The sequence below is a fragment of the Oncorhynchus clarkii genome, chromosome 1, assembly GCF_045791955.1.
Source record: "Oncorhynchus clarkii lewisi isolate Uvic-CL-2024 chromosome 1, UVic_Ocla_1.0, whole genome shotgun sequence".
NCBI classification, from domain to species: domain Eukaryota; kingdom Metazoa; phylum Chordata; class Actinopteri; order Salmoniformes; family Salmonidae; genus Oncorhynchus; species Oncorhynchus clarkii.
Genome location: NC_092147.1, coordinates 16,355,080 through 16,372,378, shown reverse-complemented (window position 1 = coordinate 16,372,378; position 17,299 = coordinate 16,355,080). Strand labels below are relative to the sequence as shown.

The following is a 17,299-nucleotide window of genomic DNA, read 5'->3' as shown; positions in this document are numbered from 1 at the left end:
AGATCACATATTCAAAGATGCAATGCCCTTGTGAAAAAACGGAAAAAGTGGGTAGCTTTTGATAATAAATTCCATGGGAATGTCAATAAATGTGTCATCTTTTTAAATCCTTCTTCTAATTCTTGGGAGGATAATTTTTTTGAGTACACTAATAAAATATGAATAATACACAAAATACAACTGGCAAAAAAGTATTTATTATTCAAACTCATCTCAAGAAGCCCAGCCATGAACAAAGCATAGTGTATTAAATAGTTCTACAAGCAAATTCGAGCAAACAACAGTCATGCCATGATTGTTTCAATTCTTAGGACATGTGTGTGTGTGTGTGTGTCCCTGGAAGACAAGCATTAAATTGTCAGTCCAGGATTGGTGATCCATGTTGGTCAGGAAAGGAAAAAGGTTTCAGTGGATTGTGTGATCATAGACATTGTCATTGTCGTAGATATCTGTAAGGAGGAGAGAAGAGGTCAAGAAAGGGGTTAACTCCTTGTACTTTTACTACTTTGCATATTTACTGAACAAAACTATAAACGCAACATGCAACAATTTCAACGATTTTACTGAGTTACAGTTCATATAAGCAAATCAGTCAATTGAAATAAATTAATTAGGCGATAATCTATGGATTTCACATGACTGCGCAGGGGTGCTTTAGGCCCACCCACCAGGGAGCCAGGTCCAGCCAATCAGAATGAGGTTTCCCCACAGAAGGGTGTTATTACAGACATAATTTCTCCTCAGTTTCACCCTTACAAAAAATATTGCAGTTTTGAAACTGCAGTAAAGGTGCAGTAACTGCAGTTGACTGTGGTATTTTGGATGCAGTAACTGCAGAATAACTGCAGTGTACTGCAGTTGAATTGCAGTTGAACTGAAGTTATACTGCAGTTACACTGCAAAATTACTGCAGTTAAAAAAACAGTGTTATTTTGGACACAGTATTTTCCTGCATACTGCAGTCATATTGCACTCTGCAGTGTGCTGCAGTTATACTGCACTCTGACTGCAATATTTTTTCATAAGGGCATCAGCTGTCCAGGTGGCTGGTCTCAGATGATCCTGCAAGTGAAGAAGCCGGATGTGAAGGTTCTGGACTTGCGTGGTTACACGTGGTCTGCGGTTGTGAGGCCGGTTGTACATACTGCCAAATTCTCTAAAACGACGTTGGAGGTGGCTTATGGTAGAGAAATTAACATTCAATTCTGTGACAACAGCTCTGGTGCATATTCCTGCAGTCAGCATGCCAAATACACGATCCCTCAAAACTTGAGACATCTGTGGCATTGTGATGTGTGACACAACTGCACATTTTAGAGTGACCTTTTATTGTACCCCAGCACAAGGTGCACCTGTGTAATGATCATGCTGTTTGGTCAGCTTCTTGATATGCCACACCTGTCATGTGGATGCATTATCGTCGCAAAGTAGAAACGCAGAGATGTAAACAAATTTGTGCACAAAATTGGAGAGATATAAGCTTTTTGGAACATGGAACATTTCTAGGATCTTTAATTTTAGCTCATGAAACATGGTACCAACATTTTACATGTTGCATTTATATTTTTGTTCAGTAAATATTACATGAGCTCATCTGGGGTCTGTGACTCCTGATGTTGTGTCCCAAAGCTAGATTCATAATATCACTTCAGAGTCAAAATATAGATGTATTTACAGTAAGCATAATTAATTCAAAAATAACTTACCGTTAATATGATCAACATCGTCGTAAACATCCTCCCCTTCCCTGAAAAGGAATATTGAAAACCATATTAACCAAAACATTATGACACAGTTGTCAGCAGTAAATTATGATACCAGTGACTAACAGAGACTATGGCTATTCTGAATCGATATTCCAACAATAATTGTGTTGAATAAATATATAAGAAACCTACGCCTGAAGAAGAACAACCCTGGGCACATATCCATCTGTGAGAGAATGAAAATTAATGAACAATTAAAATAATGACACTCATGCTGACAAAAGTAATCAAAACAGGGAATTTTCTGCAATCTCTAATTGATTAGGCTGTAGCCTAATCAAATATACAACGGACTTTTACAGAAACTTTTCACAAGAGGGCGATGTATTCACATACATTTCCCCTGCTCGTTGCGACACAGGGCTTTCTTGCCACTGGTGAGTTGAATTATCTCCAGGATCTCTCCTTGAACCACAGCTAGATCCTTCCCTCCTGCCTTCTTGATGCTTGTGTCAACCATCATGCAGTGTAACACCTTAATCGGTCCCTCAAACTGACAGAACAAAATAAAAATTATGTTTATTTTTTCATATGACTTGGTAATGTCATTTTATTAGGCGACTAGTGATTGTGCTTTCAGAGTAAAAGCTATTTTTTTACTAACAGTTCAACAGATATGCAAGAAGAGCAAACTAAGATTTACCTTGAAATTTTTTCTGAACTCTTGTTCATCTTTCTCCAGTTTCTTGCTCATTTTTGGATGTAGACTGGAACATAAAGACAAACATGTCCTTTTTTGTCTGATCACAAAAGTAGTTTTTGTCCTCTTTTAGTAGCCAACTTTCTTATTTATGCTTTCTTATTGTTAGCCATTAGCTACTACTTTATTTATATACAGTGCAATACATGCTCTATGCAACAGACAAGTTAAACCGTATACAAGCTTTGATTTTCATTTTTTAAGTAAACATACAGGCCAAAGTTGGCAAGCTATTAAAGCAACACCACACTATGAGAAACCCCAGACAGAGGAAGGCATTTGACTTACTCTCCTGTGTATCGGAAAAGTACAAAAAATGATAATAATTGAATTCAAAGACACTGTATATGAGGAATACCTTATTTCAGGAGGTGGAAGGGGGAAGTCATTGTTTATTCCTTGCACATCATCGTAGTCATCTTGAGAGAGAGAGAGAGAGAGAGAGAGAAACAGAGAGAAACAGAGAGAAACAGTAACATAAGCATACTACATGAACAACTTAATGGAAAACGGTCATTCACAGCTCCACTTACCCTCCTCTTGAGTCATGCTGCTGTAAGAGAGAAACATATCAATCATATCAATCACTTGCATTCAGGTTACACTGTTTCAATTACAGACAAAGTTAAAGCAACATGGTATATTTGTGCTTGCGAGAGCTACCTGTTCATGTTATCTGAGGAGTCGACATCATAATAAATGTCATTGTCCTCAAAAGAGACGGGAGGTGGAGGTGGTGGTGGCAGTGAGGGGTCAGGGGCTCTGGACAGTTTGAGTTTACGTTTCACTTCCTCATAGTCCACATCCACACATGTGTTAATGATGTAGCCATCTGCAAAGTAACACTTCATTACTGTTTTTTGGTAGCTTTAGGTACACGAAATGTGTGGTTTTCAGCATTGTCACAGGAAATATGGACCAAGTATAAAATATGGAACACATATTGAATTGTTTAGGGACAGATCAAAATTTACTGGAGTGGGGGGTGGGGCTTGTCCAACTCCAGGTGTCATAAAAAAAATGTACCCCCTCCCCAATGTAAATGTTTTTTTCCCCTTGTACTGTAAAAAAAAATATGCACACCCTCCCTCCTCAGAAAATGAACTCTAAAATAATTATTCATTGTATCGTCCCCAAGGCAATATAAATGTCATTAACTGTATAACGAATAAGTGAGGTGAGCCAGCAAAAAATATATATTTACAGTTGAAGTTGGAAGTTTACATACACCTTAGCCAAATACATTTAAACTCAGTTTTTCACAATTCCTGACATTTAATCCTCGTAAAAAAAAACCCTGTCTTAGGTCAGTTAAGATCACCACTTTATTTTAAGAATGTAAAATGTCAGAATAATAGCAGAGAGGATGAGTTTTTCAGCTTTTATCTCTTTCATCACATTCCCAATTGGTCAGAAGTTAACATACACCCAATTAGTATTTGGTAACATTGTCTTTAAATTGTTTAACTTGGGTCAAATGTTTCAGGTAGCCTTCCACAAGCTTCCCACAATAAGTTGGGTGAATTTGGGCACATTCCTCCTGACAGGGCTGGTGTAACTGAGTCAGGTTTGTAGGCCTCTTTGCTCACACATGCTTTTTCAGTTCTGTCCACATATTTTCAATGGGATTGAGGTCAGGGTTTTGTGATGGCCATTCCAATACCTTGACTTTGTTGTCCTTAAGCCATTTTGCCACAACTTTGGAAGTATGATTGGGGTCATTGTCCATTTGGAAGACCCATTTGCGACCAAGCGTTAACTTCCTGACTGATGTCTTGAGATTTTGCTTCAATATATCCACATAATTTTTCTTCCTCATGATGCAATCTATTTTGTGAAGGGCACCAGTCCCTCCTGCAACAAAGCACTCCCACAACATGATGCTACCACCCCTGTGCTTCACGGTCGGGATGGTGTTCTTCGGCTTGCAAGCCTCCCCCTTTTTCCTCCAAACATAATGATGGTCATTATGGCCAAACAGTTCTATTTTTGTTTCATCACACCATAACATTTCTCCAAAAAGTACAATCTTTGTCCCCATGTGCAGTTGCAACCCATAGTCTGGCTTTTTCTATGACGGTTTTGGAGCAGTGGCTTCTTCCTTGCTGAGCGGCCATTCAGGTTATGACGATATAGGACATGTTTTACTGTGGATATAGATACTTTTGTACCCGTTTCCTCCAGCATCTGCACAAGGTCCTTTGCTGTTGGTCTGGGATTGATTTGCACTTTCGCACCAAAGTACGTTCATCTCTAGGAGACAGAACGCGTCTCCTTCCTGAGCAGTATGACGGCTGCATGGTCCCATGGTGTTTATTCTTGCGTACTATTGTTTGTACAGATGAATGTGGTACCTTCAGGTGTTTGGACATTTTCCAAGTTGTTTAAGGGCACAGTTAACTTAGTGTATGTTAACTTCTGACCCACTGGATTTGTGATGCAGTGAATTATAAGTGAAATAATCTGTCTGTAAACAATTGTTGGAAAAATTACTTGTGTCATGCACAAAGTAGATGTCCTAACCGACTTGCCAAACTATAGTTTGTTAACAAGAAATGTGTGGAGCAGTTGAAAAACAACTTTTAATGACTCCAACCTAAATGTAGGTTAACTTCCTACTTCAACTGTATATATAGAATAAAATAAAAGTTGAACGTCCAAATCAACTTAAAGCACCTACGAAATTAGTTTTGCAGCGACACAATTCGAAAGGAAGTCTACAGCTGAATTGTTTCCTTTTACTGTTTGTGATTCACAAATTATTATTCCCATAATTTGATAAACTGCGATTTAACCGAACCCCCCAGTCTACAATGGCGAAGCACAGCATTCGGTTAGTGAAAAATTATTGTTAAAAATAATCAATTGATATGAATTAAAAGAATCACTATTTTAGTTTTCACTATTTTGACAAATGTGAAGAGGGAATCCGTTTATACAGTCAATTAAATTTGTAGTCTAAACAAGATCAATAAGATAGGAGACACGCAGCTCAAAAAGCTATCAGCTATTCCTCTATGTTCTTGTGGATTTATATGGAAAATGAGTGCAGATTTGAATGATTTTATGTGCGGTATGATTGCTAGTTAACCTGTTACCAATCTGTGCAAATTATCCACCTACCACTATCGTCACTATGTATAGATGGGCAAGATAGAGTTGACTGTATACTAGGCGCGCAGAAAAGTGCAGTGCTTAAGGAAAGTACCAAAACACCTTAATAAGCGGGGCGCATTCAAGCAGATGAGGAAATGTGGCTATATGATGTGCAAGTAGAGGTACTGGGGTGCAAAAGAGCAAAAAAATAACAACATGAAGATGAGGTAGTTGGGTGGGATATTTACAGATGGGCTGTGTACAGGTGCAGTGATCGGTAAACTGCTCTGACAGCTGATGCTTAAAGTTAGTGAGGGAGATATAAGTCTCCAGCTTCAGTGACTTTTGCAATTTGTTCCAGTCATTGGCAGCAGAGAACTGGAAGGAAAGGCGGCCAAAGGAGGTGTTGGCTTTCGGGATGACTAGTGAAATATACCTGCTGGAGGGCGTGCTACGGGTGGGAGTTGCTATGGTGACCAGTGAGCTGAGACAAGGCAGTGCTTTACCTAGCAAAGACTTATAGATGACCTGGAGCCAGTGGGTTTGGCGACGGATATGAAGCGAGGGCCAGCCAACGAGAGCATACAGGTCGCAGTGGTGAGTTGTATATGGGGCTTTGGTGACAAAACGGATGGCACTGTGATAGACTACATCCAATTTGCTGAGTAGAGTGTTGGAGGCTATTTTGTAAATGACATCGCCGAAGTCAAGGATCAGTAGGATAGTCAGTTTTACGAGGGTATGTTTGGCAGCATGAGTGAATGATGCTTTGTTGCGAAATAGGAAGCCGATCCTAGATTTCATTTTAGATTGGAGATGCTTAATGTGAGTCTGAAAGGAGAATTTACAGTCTAACCAGACACCTAGGTGACAAGCAAAAAAAAATACACTACCCTTCCCTGTGCCCATTAAAAAAATCACACAACCCTCCCCAAATCAAAAAAAGTAGATAGACAACCCCCCTCTATTTTGGACCAGCCACCTCACCCCATTAAATGTAGAACCGTCCCTTAGTTCTATAGAACTTAACAGTGTTTTACTTACAGGTGCCAGTCTGTGTGCGGGCTAGCCACATGCCCCCAGGATTGTTCTCAACCCGTAAGATCTCCACACTGTCTCCCTGCCGAACAGTTAGATCCTGCTTGCCCCCCTGCCAGTCATGTCGAACCCTGGCCATGTGAAGGACCTCTATGTCCCCAGTCCCCAGCTGTGGAAGGGTACAAATAAACACAGAGGGTTGTAAAGTGGTGTTTTTAGACTGCAGAGATTAATGAGATTTATGTTCTGCATGTGAGATTACATTCCTGTATATCTATATTTGGCAAAACACCATATGTAAAAGGCTCACAGAGATGTATTACAGGTGTGTTCCAGAATTCCCAACCTGGTCTCTGACGTAGCATAGTAAACATAAATCCGGGACACTTAAATTAGTATGATATGTTACGTTTGGTATGGTTACATAAGACAGATGGCTAATTAAGGCATTTTAGTTAATTAGCAACTTTTTAACTACTTACTACTTTTTAGCTTTGCATTTACTTAGCATGTTAGCTAACCCTAACACTAACATTAACCCTTTTAGCTAACCCTTCCCCTAACCCTAACCTTAAACTTTAAACCTAACTTCTAAACTTAACCCTAACCTTCACCTTAACCCTTAGCCTAGCTAACGTTAGCCAGCTAGCTAACGTTTGCCACCTAGCTAGAACATATCATACATTTTGCAAATTCTTAATATAATGTACATTTTGCAAATTTGTAACATATATGAATTTATAATTTGCAACATATCATACGAAATGGGTGATAGACATCCACATATAAATACATACCATACGAAACATAACGTATCACACTAAATGGAGTGTCTTGGATTTACATACAGAATAATGAGAAATGCTCTGAGACCAGGCTGCAGCACCATATCCAAAACCCTGGTATCAAATGTAGCAAGTGTGTTATGACAAACATTACTGTTTGGGGGGATTTATGGATTTGTTAGCGCATGGAAATGTGGCAAATCACCTTGAATTTCTTTCTGTATTTGTTTTCCCTTTCCAGTATTTCCTTTTGCTCTCTCCTCTCCTGCTCTTTCTGCCGGCTCAACTCTTTCTGTTTATTCTTATCAGAACTTGTGGTTTTCACCTCCTCTTGGTTGCCTCTGAGATGGCAAAAGACAGAGATGGTAAAAGACATTAACGGGTCAGTGATTATTTGAAGTGGACAGCTATTACGCCTATATAAACACATTTTAACAGAGATGTGAGTATCCAAGTGTTTTTTATTATTATTAGCCTTGTGATATTGGCTGTTTAAAGTATGCCGTGCCAGACATTGAGTTGTCTACTTGTAAGACAAGATAAACCCAAGATACCACGTACTGTATGTAGGCAGGGGATCAAAGTTGTATTTCAATACTATACTTACTTATCAATCATATCATAGACCTCACTTTCATCGCTCCCCTGCAGCCAGGAATAAGAACATAAATGTCATGAAAAGCATGTGTATCAAGAACAGTATTTCAGAAATAATTCAAAAGCAGTGTTCTGCATTGATGGTCACTGATGGTAAACATGAATTCTTTCACCTTATCTATTTGTGAAGAACTATTTTCATTCCAGGAGTCTGTAGGTGAAATAGCCGAAAATATAATTCATGACATGCATGAACAAGCAATGAACATGTAAAATACATACATTATGGGATGATGGATTGAGAAACTATTTGTGTATATAATTCAAGCTTTCACATAAATCATACATTCACGATTTAAGAGTCATCATGATTCAGTCCTAAATTCACAATAGCTAGTGAATCTCTTGAATGTGTTCATGGTAATATAGTAGTTATTTTCAGACATACCACTTTTGTCCCAGCTCCCTGGGTGTTTTGGGTTTGGGGGTGGGGGAGGTGGTTTTACATCTAGGCCTAGGCCTATGTCATCATATTCCCCCTGGTCATCCTCAGAACGTCTAACAAGACAACAGGAATCAGAGGGAAAAAATACTTAAGTGAAAAATTTGGCTTTTTTGTTCCTGTAAATCCAGTTGCCTACAGAGTAATTACAATTTGTGTTCATACTATCACTCAACACTTGACATTTCAAGTGAGCACACTCACACAGGGGTACACTGTCGTGGTAGGCTGCTGGGCTTGGTTGGGAGTCTTGAGGGGCCAGACAGACTGACTATCCCTGGAAGAGACTTACTGCTGCCACCTGAGGAAAATAAACAACCTGCACTGTAGGTCTACAGTAGGTCTTCACCAACTAATTCAAAATGAACATATATATTGAAGGGCAATGCTCTGCACCACCAGCAGCAGTCTGAGAATTTCTTTTGATCATTAATTTCTTACAGAAGATACTGTTCCGCATGTATACAGTAGGTCATTCAAAAATACTTTTTAGAGAGAGATGTGTTGAGGATTTAACTAGTAACTACATAAAGCACACTGCATATTATACAATTATATATTATACAGGTTGCAAGTGACCTTTCTTGTGTCATTATGGTGCTTACAGTAAGTCCATACACGTATTCAAATAGAATAGACACTGGCTGGAATGCGGTTTTCACCAACCATCATCCAGGATTTAGACCACACATAGTATAAATGTATTCAAAACAGTCAGTTTTCCATTTTACACTTGTATGGAAGGGGGGTGTTTTCAAAGGAAATTAAGGCCTAGATTAAGGTCAGACCCACACTAGCCGACACCCGCATAATGGTTGTTTTGGCGGTGTCAGAGGTGGAACTGCACTAGAGCTGTCAAATCCACAAGCGGCTCCCGACATTATACCTAAAGAGGAAATTGCCATTGGCTGCATGAAGTCGCATTAAGAGAAATCCCATGCAGCCTTGTTTACAAGTTCGAACAGTGGAATAAGAGTTGTAATTACTCCTCGATTAGGCTGAAATAAGAAATCCTTATTATTTAGTTTAAAGATTTTCAATTTGGGTGTCATTATTTCTATATAACCTACACTTTCTAGTTCTAATGCGATTGGGAAGGGTGTGGCTTTGTGACACAGGCCACACGAGCAGACGCTGTGATTCGACAGCTCTAAAGCAGTTACACCAAGCCTGGTTGATGCAACCCAGGTGACTCACAGCGCAGGGAGAGCTGTGACCACATTGGTCTGGAAAGGAGGCTGTTTGCTAATGCAATATTCGCTCAGAAACTGTGCAACGGGTTTCATTTGTTCTCTCAAATATGCTTTTTCCCCCTTGAACTTTGCGACCTTTTGCCACATTTCAGGCTTCAAACATAAAGATATAAAACTGTATTTTTTTGTGAAGAATCAACAACAAGTGGGACACAATCATGAAGTGGAACAACATTTATTGGATATTTCAAACTTTTTTAACAAATCAAAAACTGAAAAATTGGGGCGTGCAAAATTATTCAGCCCCTTTACTTTCAGTGCAGCAAACTCTCTCCAGAAGTTCAGTGAGGATCTCTGAATGATCCAATGTTGACCTAAATGACTAATGATGATAAATACAATCCACCTGTGTGTAATCAAATCTCTGTATAAATGCACCTGCACTGTGATAGTCTCAGAGGTCCGTTAAAAGCGCAGAGAGCATCATGAAGAACAAGGAACACACCAGGCAGGTCCGAGATACTGTTGTGAAGAAGTTTAAAGCCGGATTTGGATACAAAAATATTTCCCAAGCTTTAAACATCCCAAGGAGCATTGTGCAAGCGATAATATTGAAATGGAAGGAGTATCAGACCACTGCAAATCTACCAAGACCTGGCCGTCCCTCTAAACTTTCAGCTCATACAAGGAGAAGACTGATCAGAGATGCAGCCAAGAGGCCCATGATCACTCTGGATGAACTGCAGAGATCTACAGCTGAGGTGGGAGACTCTGTCCATAGGACAACAATCAGTCGTATATTGCACCAATCTGGCCTTTATGGAAGAGTGGCAAGAAGAAAGCCATTTCTTAAAGATATCCATAAAAAGTGTTGTTTAAAGTTTGCCACAAGCCACCTGGGAGACACACCAAACATGTGGAAGAAGGTGCTCTGGTCAGATGAAACCAAAATGGATATTTTTGGCAACAATGCAAAACGTTATGTTTGGCGTAAAAGCAACACAGCTGAACACACCATCCCCACTGTCAAACATGGTGGTGGCAGCATCATGGTTTGGGCCTGCTTTTCTTCAAAAGGGACAGGGAAGATGGTTAAAATTGATGGGAAGATGGATGGAGCCAAATACAGGACCATTCTGGAAGAAAACCTGATGGAGTCTGCAAAAGACCTGAGACTGGGACGGAGATTTGTCTTCCAACAAGACAATGATCCAAAACATAAAGCAAAATCTACAATGGAATGGTTCAAAAATAAACATATCCAGGTGTTAGAATGGCCAAGTCAAAGTCCAGACCTGAATCCAATCGAGAATCTGTGGAAAGAACTGAAAACTGCTGTTCACAAATGCTCTCCATCCAACCTCACTGAGCTCGAGCTGTTTTGCAAGGAGGAATGGGAAAAATGTTCAGTCTCTCGATGTGCAAAACTGATAGAGACATACCCCAAGCGACTTACAGCTGTAATCGCAGCAAAAGGTGGCGCTACAAAGTATTAACTTAAGGGGGCTGAATAATTTTGCACACCCAATTTTTCAGTTTTTGATTTGTTAAAAAAGTTTTAAATATCCAATAAATGTCGTTCCACTTCATGATTGTGTCCCACTTGTTGTTGATTCTTCACAAAAAATACAGTTTTATATCTTTATGTTTGAAGCCTGAAATGTGGCAAAAGGTCGCAAAGTTCAAGGGGGCCGAATACTTTCGCAAGGCACTGTAGATTTGGCCTTGTGTTTTAGGTTATTGTCCTGTTGAAATTGTCTCACAGTGTCTGTTGGATTTTGCCTGTGCTTAGCTCTATTCCATTTATTTTTATCCAAAAATGATTTTTCTTTAAAAAAAGTCCTTGCAGATGAAAAGCATAGCCATAACATGATGCAGCCACTGCCATGCTTGCAGATATAAAGCGTGGTACTCACTGTTGTGTTGTGTTTGATTGTCCCTGAACATATCGCTTTGTATTCAGGACAAAATGTCATTTCTTTGCTACATTTTTTGCAGCATTATTTAAGCGACTTGCTGCAAGCAGGATGCATGTTTTGGAATATTTTCATTCTGTTACAGGCTTCCTTCTTTTCACTCTATCATTTAGGTTAGTATTGTGGAGTAACAAAACTAACCTGTCTGTATCTTTGTTGTGACTGGGTGTATTGATACACCACCCAAAGCCTAAATAATAACTTCACCATGCTCAAAGGGATATTCAAAGGGATATTTTTTATTACACATCTACCAATTGGTTCCTTTCTTTGTGAGGCATTGAAAAACCTCCCGGATCTTTGTGGTTGAATGAGGTAGTCATTCAAAAATAATGTTAACCACTATTATTGAACAGAGTCCATGCAGTTTACAATGTGATTTGTTAAGCACATTTTTACTCCTGAACTTGTTTAGGCTTGCCATAACAATGGGGTTGAACACTTATTGACATTTTAGCTTTTCATTTTTTATTACACTGAACAAAAATATAAAGGCAACATGCAACAATTTCAAAGATTTTACTCAGTTACAGTTCATATAAGGGAATCAGTCAATTGAAATAAATTCATTAGGCCCTAATCTATGGATTTCACTTGACTGGGAATACAGATATGCAACTGTTGGTCACAGACACCTTAGGGGTGTGGATTAGAAAACCAGTTAGTATCTGGTGTGACCACCATTTGCCTCATGCAGTGCGACACATCTCCTTCACACAGAATTGATCAGACTCCGTTGTCAGTTTAGCCTACATTTCACTGACCTTAGTAGCACAAAGCATTTTTGTCTGAAGTTTTCGGTTTGGATATTTGTTTCAAGTGTATGTGGCGGTTCTAACTTGTATGGCGCCCTGGGCGAACGTCCGCGCCCGCCCACACCCGGGGGCACCCGGGGCCGCCCCCGGCAAGTTGCTGCCCTGGGCGGCTGCCCATGTCGCCCGTACCTAAATCCGCTACTGAATTTTGTATTCGTCTTTAAATAAATCTCTTTGCCAAAATTCGTCATCCCTCCCAGGTCTTATTCGACTAGTATTTTTGAAAGTGTAAGGATAATAATTCAGCCATAATTGTTTTGAAATGTTTATTGCTTGCCAGCATTTTACTCCCTCCTCTATGTTTAATATAACACACATACATTAATTATTAATTTTGGTTGCCTATCCTGAAGTATTTAACTCCAGCCACAAAATTAAGGAAATTAGAGGGGGAGGGATTCTGGCAGGGGGAGATTTTCGGCACAACACCGGCACTGTTTTGTTCAGTATAATCTCAAATGTTCTTCAAACAAGATTCCACTTTGACAATATGGGGTATTGCGTGTAGATCACAATCAATTTAAATAGCAGTCTGTAAAAAGCAAAGGGGTGTGAATACTTTCTGAAGGCACTGTAGGTGTTAGCCAAACTAAGTTACACCTCCGACACCGCCAAAACACCAGCTATGCGGGTGTCGGCTATCGCCGGTGACCGCTTGATCTGATCTAGGCCCAAGCTGCTTACCTTCAGTCTTCCTTAACCCTGGGCGCCCTGCAAGGTGTGGTGCCCTGGTGTTTCTCTGATGGGCCTGCAGGTTGACGTGGGGGGGTCGTCTGGGCTTTATGGGTCTGGAGCCCTCAGAGGGCAGGGTCCTTTTCAGGGGGGTTACCTCCGTCAGACTCCTCTGGCTGGGTAGGGAGGGGGGCGCTGGCTTGGAAGGGGCGGTGGGTACTCCCTTGTGCGTTAGCATCATATTCTGCAGGCGCTCTCCTGTGACCCTCACCTTCCCTAGCCTGTCAGTGTCTGAGGGTGGGGGTAGAGGTCGGGGCGGCTCCTTGGTGGCTCCATGGGGGCGGTGTGATGGTGGAGGGCGGGGGAAGACACCATGAGGCTTGGGGATGGTGGATATGCCCTCCAGTTCAGCCCTTACAGGTCGTGGTGGTAGTCTCTGAAGGTTGGGTGTGGAGCTTGATCCAGAAAGTGGTGGTGTGGGAACCATAGGCATTAGTTTATGTCGGACCCCTCCATTTGCCGTAACACCGGTATCTGCCAACAACGGGCCTCCTCTACCAAATCCTGGCAGTGGAGATTTTGGAGAAGTACTATCTTGGCTACCTGCCATGTCAGCCTTGGCATGGAACCTGGCCCTCAACGCACGAACATCCACACTCTCCCCCTGACACAGATACAGCAAGGTGAGAATGTGGCTCAGTTTGTAAGCAGGAAGTTAGCAGAATAGCAAAAACAAGTGCAACCACCCCCACACACATTTCTCTTTCTTCACACACCAATACTGAGGCATCATTCAAATGAGGGAATACACATGTCAAAACACTAGCGGTTCCTGATCCTAGCATCATTACTACCACTAAATGACACTATAGGCTCAATAAATTACTTGCTCTGACCAATATAAAGTCAGAGAGTGAAAATACAGGTACAAGTCTTTCTGAATGTGCTACTATCAGAGAAAGCTGATAAAACTGAAAGCTATTATTTTCTTTGAGACACAGAGAGATATTTCAATAGATGTGTAAATAGTGTTCTCTGAGGCACATTTGACATGTTAGGTGCAACCAAACCAAATGTCACATGCAAGTGAAACTACCAAAGAGCCAGTAAGGGAGGATGTTCTGAGATAGAGGTCATGGCACAGTAATCAATTAGGTCAGATTGTCACAGACAGTGCACTTTTATGATCAATGCTACTTCTCTGAAAAGTTTAGAAAAACCCACACTCAAAAATTATTACTTCAAGAGTAAAGGTCTTTGCTGAATAAAGAGTTAAAAGAATAAAACAATGAAGAGAAACAGGAAGTAACTACAACCACACACCTATTCACCTCTGTATCACTCTGCAATGGTTGCCATAGAAAATGCAGTAGCAGTCTTAAATGGACCAATGAGATGCATGCTTTGCTAGAGATATTTTTCTTGTGACACACAGAGGAAATAAGAAAGACCTGTCTGTGGACCACAACAGATGGAGCCTGATCATTGTTCTCAAGCACTTGGTTACTCAAAACAGAACTGCATGCCCTTTAACATGATCATTGACTCCAGAACTTTCCAAAATTGTTGAAGAGTTCACGAGTTATAAACATATAGTTTGTTTATGGCATAGGTGTATGAAGGCTAAAGGAAAATGTGATACCAAATAACAAAACACAGATTAAACAAATATCTAATCTAATAGGAGAGAAAGTGTGTGGATCCATTGTATGTGGTATGCTGAGTGTTAATAATTAACTGGTTATAACAGTGATCAATAATTCCCTGACTGAATCACCACTTCTTACACAGAGAAATAACAACCAATCAAATAGCTTAATCAAACTTAATTGAGACATTTACAAACTAAAAATATTATTTCCAGACTATATCCTGATGATCAATTCAAACTAGTCCCTTGAAATAACATTATTCAAGACAATATTTCGTTTTTTAGGTGCTTAAATCTAGGCTAATTCTTTTCACATCTTCAGCATTTAAGTTTGTACATTTTCGTTGAATCTAAACAAAAATGTATTAACATTTTTTGAATTGGAGAACAGTGAAATCAATCATTCCAGTCTAATAACAAGTGATTATTGTGTCTCATAAGAGTAGATGTGAAAGTCACTCTTCAACCAAAAAAGATTGGGGTTGAACATATGGTTTATAGATGCTCGAGCCATTGACATTTCATTTCACGCATGTATTTGTAGAAGCGCAAAAAAATGCGACCTCAAATAAGAAACGCGACCTGTTAGATAGAACACGGGCTACAAAGTTGTTATAGCCTATATACACACACACACACACACACACACACACATACATATATATATATATATATATATATATATATATATATATATATATATATATATATATATATATACTGTTTAATATTCATCGTTTGCATGTTTTTCCTGTGTCGTTTCAACAATATTTAAGTGATACTTTACCATCTTTGTCCGTTTGGAGTTTAAATTTAGATGAAAATGAAGTGATCCATGTTGAACTGTGTCATTCAAGGATGCTGCGCGACACTGTTCCGTTTGTTACACAATGGATATCTCCAACGCTAAATCAGGAAATAGGTGGGGCGGGTGACAAAATGCTACTGTAAGAGTTCATTTATATCTGAAGGTTACTTATAGGCTATGGATTTTTTATTATGAAATGCATGTGAAACACAACAGTCATTTATTTTAATGACTGTCTTTCGATTTGATTACCATTTACGAAGCTTCTGTTCCTTTAGTAGGCCTCATACCATTTAATCAAAATTGGAGGTGAGATACTCATAAATGTATTTCACCTTCATTACTTGATAAAAAAAATCGGACAAACATGATTTATGAGCACCCATCATCCGTCATTATGAGATCCACAGCATGCATGGATTTCACTTTCTGGAACATAAACAACCACTTTACCTTGTTTACATAAATTGAGAAAATATACAATTCAGATTTGTCTGACATTCATGGGCATTCTCAGAATTGTAAACAAGTTCGGTTATGAGATCCCTCCAAAACGAAAGCACTTTAATGTCATTTTCATACAGCTTACTTATTCAGCTAATAAGCTTATTCACAAAAAGCTGTAAAGACTATTGAACAACCTACAAATAGAATTGCCGTTGAGCTGAAATTCACAAATGTACAACATGATCAAAAAGCAATGTAAAACCGTACCCTAGAAACAGATTCATACCAACACACTATAATGGTTCGTGTACAGTATATTTATTTTTATTTATTTTTATTTAACCAAGTAGGCTAGTTGAGAACAAGTTCTCATTTGCAACTGCGACCTGGCCAAGATAAAGCGTAGCAATTCGACACATATAACAACACAGAGTTACACATGGAATAAACAAAACATACAGTCAATAATACAGTACAACAAAAGAAAACAAAAAGTCAATACAGTGGGGCAAAAAGTATTTAGTCAGCCATCAATTGTGCAAGTTCTCCCACTTAAAAAGATGAGAGAGGCCTGTAATTTTCATCATATGTACACTTCAACTATGACAGACAAAATGAGAAAAAAAATCCAGAAAATCACATTGTAGGATTTTGTATGAATTTATTTTCAAATTATGGTGGAAAATAAGTATTTGGTCAATAACAAAAGTTTCTCAATACTTTGTTATATACCCTTTGCTGGCAATGACAGAGGACAAACGTTTTCTGTAAGTCTTCACAAGGTTTTCACACACTGTTGCTGGTATTTTGTCTCATTCCTCCATGCAGATCTCCTCTAGAGCAGTGATGTTTTGGGGCTGTTGCTGGGCAACATGGACTTTCAACTCCCTCCAAAGATTTTCCATGGGGTTGAGATCTGGAGACTGGCTAGGCCACTCCAGGACCTTGAAATGCTTCTTACGAAGCCACTCCTTCGTTGCCCGGGCGGTGTGTTTGGGATCATTGTCATGCTGAAAGACCCAGCCACGGTTCATCTTCAATGCCCTTGCTGATGGAAGGAGGTTTTCACTCAAAATCTTACTATACATGGCCCCATTCATTCTTTCCTTTACAAGGATCAGTCGTCCTGGTCCCTTTGCAGAAAAACAGCCCCAAAGCAATGTTTCCACCCCCATGCTTCACAGTAGGTATGGTGTTCTTTGGATGCAACTCAGCATTCTTTGTCCTCCAAACACGACGAGTTGAGTTTTTAC

The 17,299-nt window shown here is 39.6% G+C and overlaps 1 protein-coding gene across 2 annotated transcripts; it reads right to left on the bottom strand.

Annotated features, from left to right (window-relative positions):
• Positions 1-177: 177 nt before the first annotated feature.
• On the bottom strand, positions 178-15,674 carry LOC139415337 (FYN-binding protein 1). 2 transcript variants are annotated; one of them, XM_071163407.1, is made up of 16 exons: positions 15,579-15,674; positions 13,153-13,804; positions 8,689-8,785; positions 8,431-8,540; positions 8,156-8,193; positions 7,993-8,030; positions 7,591-7,726; positions 6,607-6,769; positions 3,130-3,298; positions 3,000-3,019; positions 2,825-2,885; positions 2,410-2,473; positions 2,103-2,259; positions 1,899-1,932; positions 1,707-1,747; positions 178-449 (listed from the first exon to the last, which is right to left on the bottom strand). In XM_071163407.1, the coding sequence occupies exons 1-16, from the start codon at positions 15,579-15,581 to the stop codon at positions 406-408; spliced, it is 1,827 nt and encodes a 608-aa protein (XP_071019508.1). In that variant the 5' UTR covers positions 15,582-15,674; the 3' UTR covers positions 178-405. The 2 variants fall into 2 exon arrangements, with proteins under 2 accessions (XP_071019508.1, XP_071019517.1); XM_071163416.1 differs by having other exon boundaries at positions 3,000-3,016; positions 15,579-15,663.
• Positions 15,675-17,299: the final 1,625 nt, after the last annotated feature.

What these genes read in the sequence shown, in the direction of transcription:
- LOC139415337 (XM_071163407.1), bottom strand. An exon ending in TCGCAACGAGCAGGGGAAAT is followed by an intron (nt 1,933 to 2,102) that starts GTATGTGAATAC and finishes ATTCTCTCACAG; the next exon opens with ATGGATATGTGCCCAGGGTT. An exon ending in AGGGTTGTTCTTCTTCAGGC is followed by an intron (nt 1,748 to 1,898) that starts GTAGGTTTCTTA and finishes ATTCCTTTTCAG; the next exon opens with GGAAGGGGAGGATGTTTACG.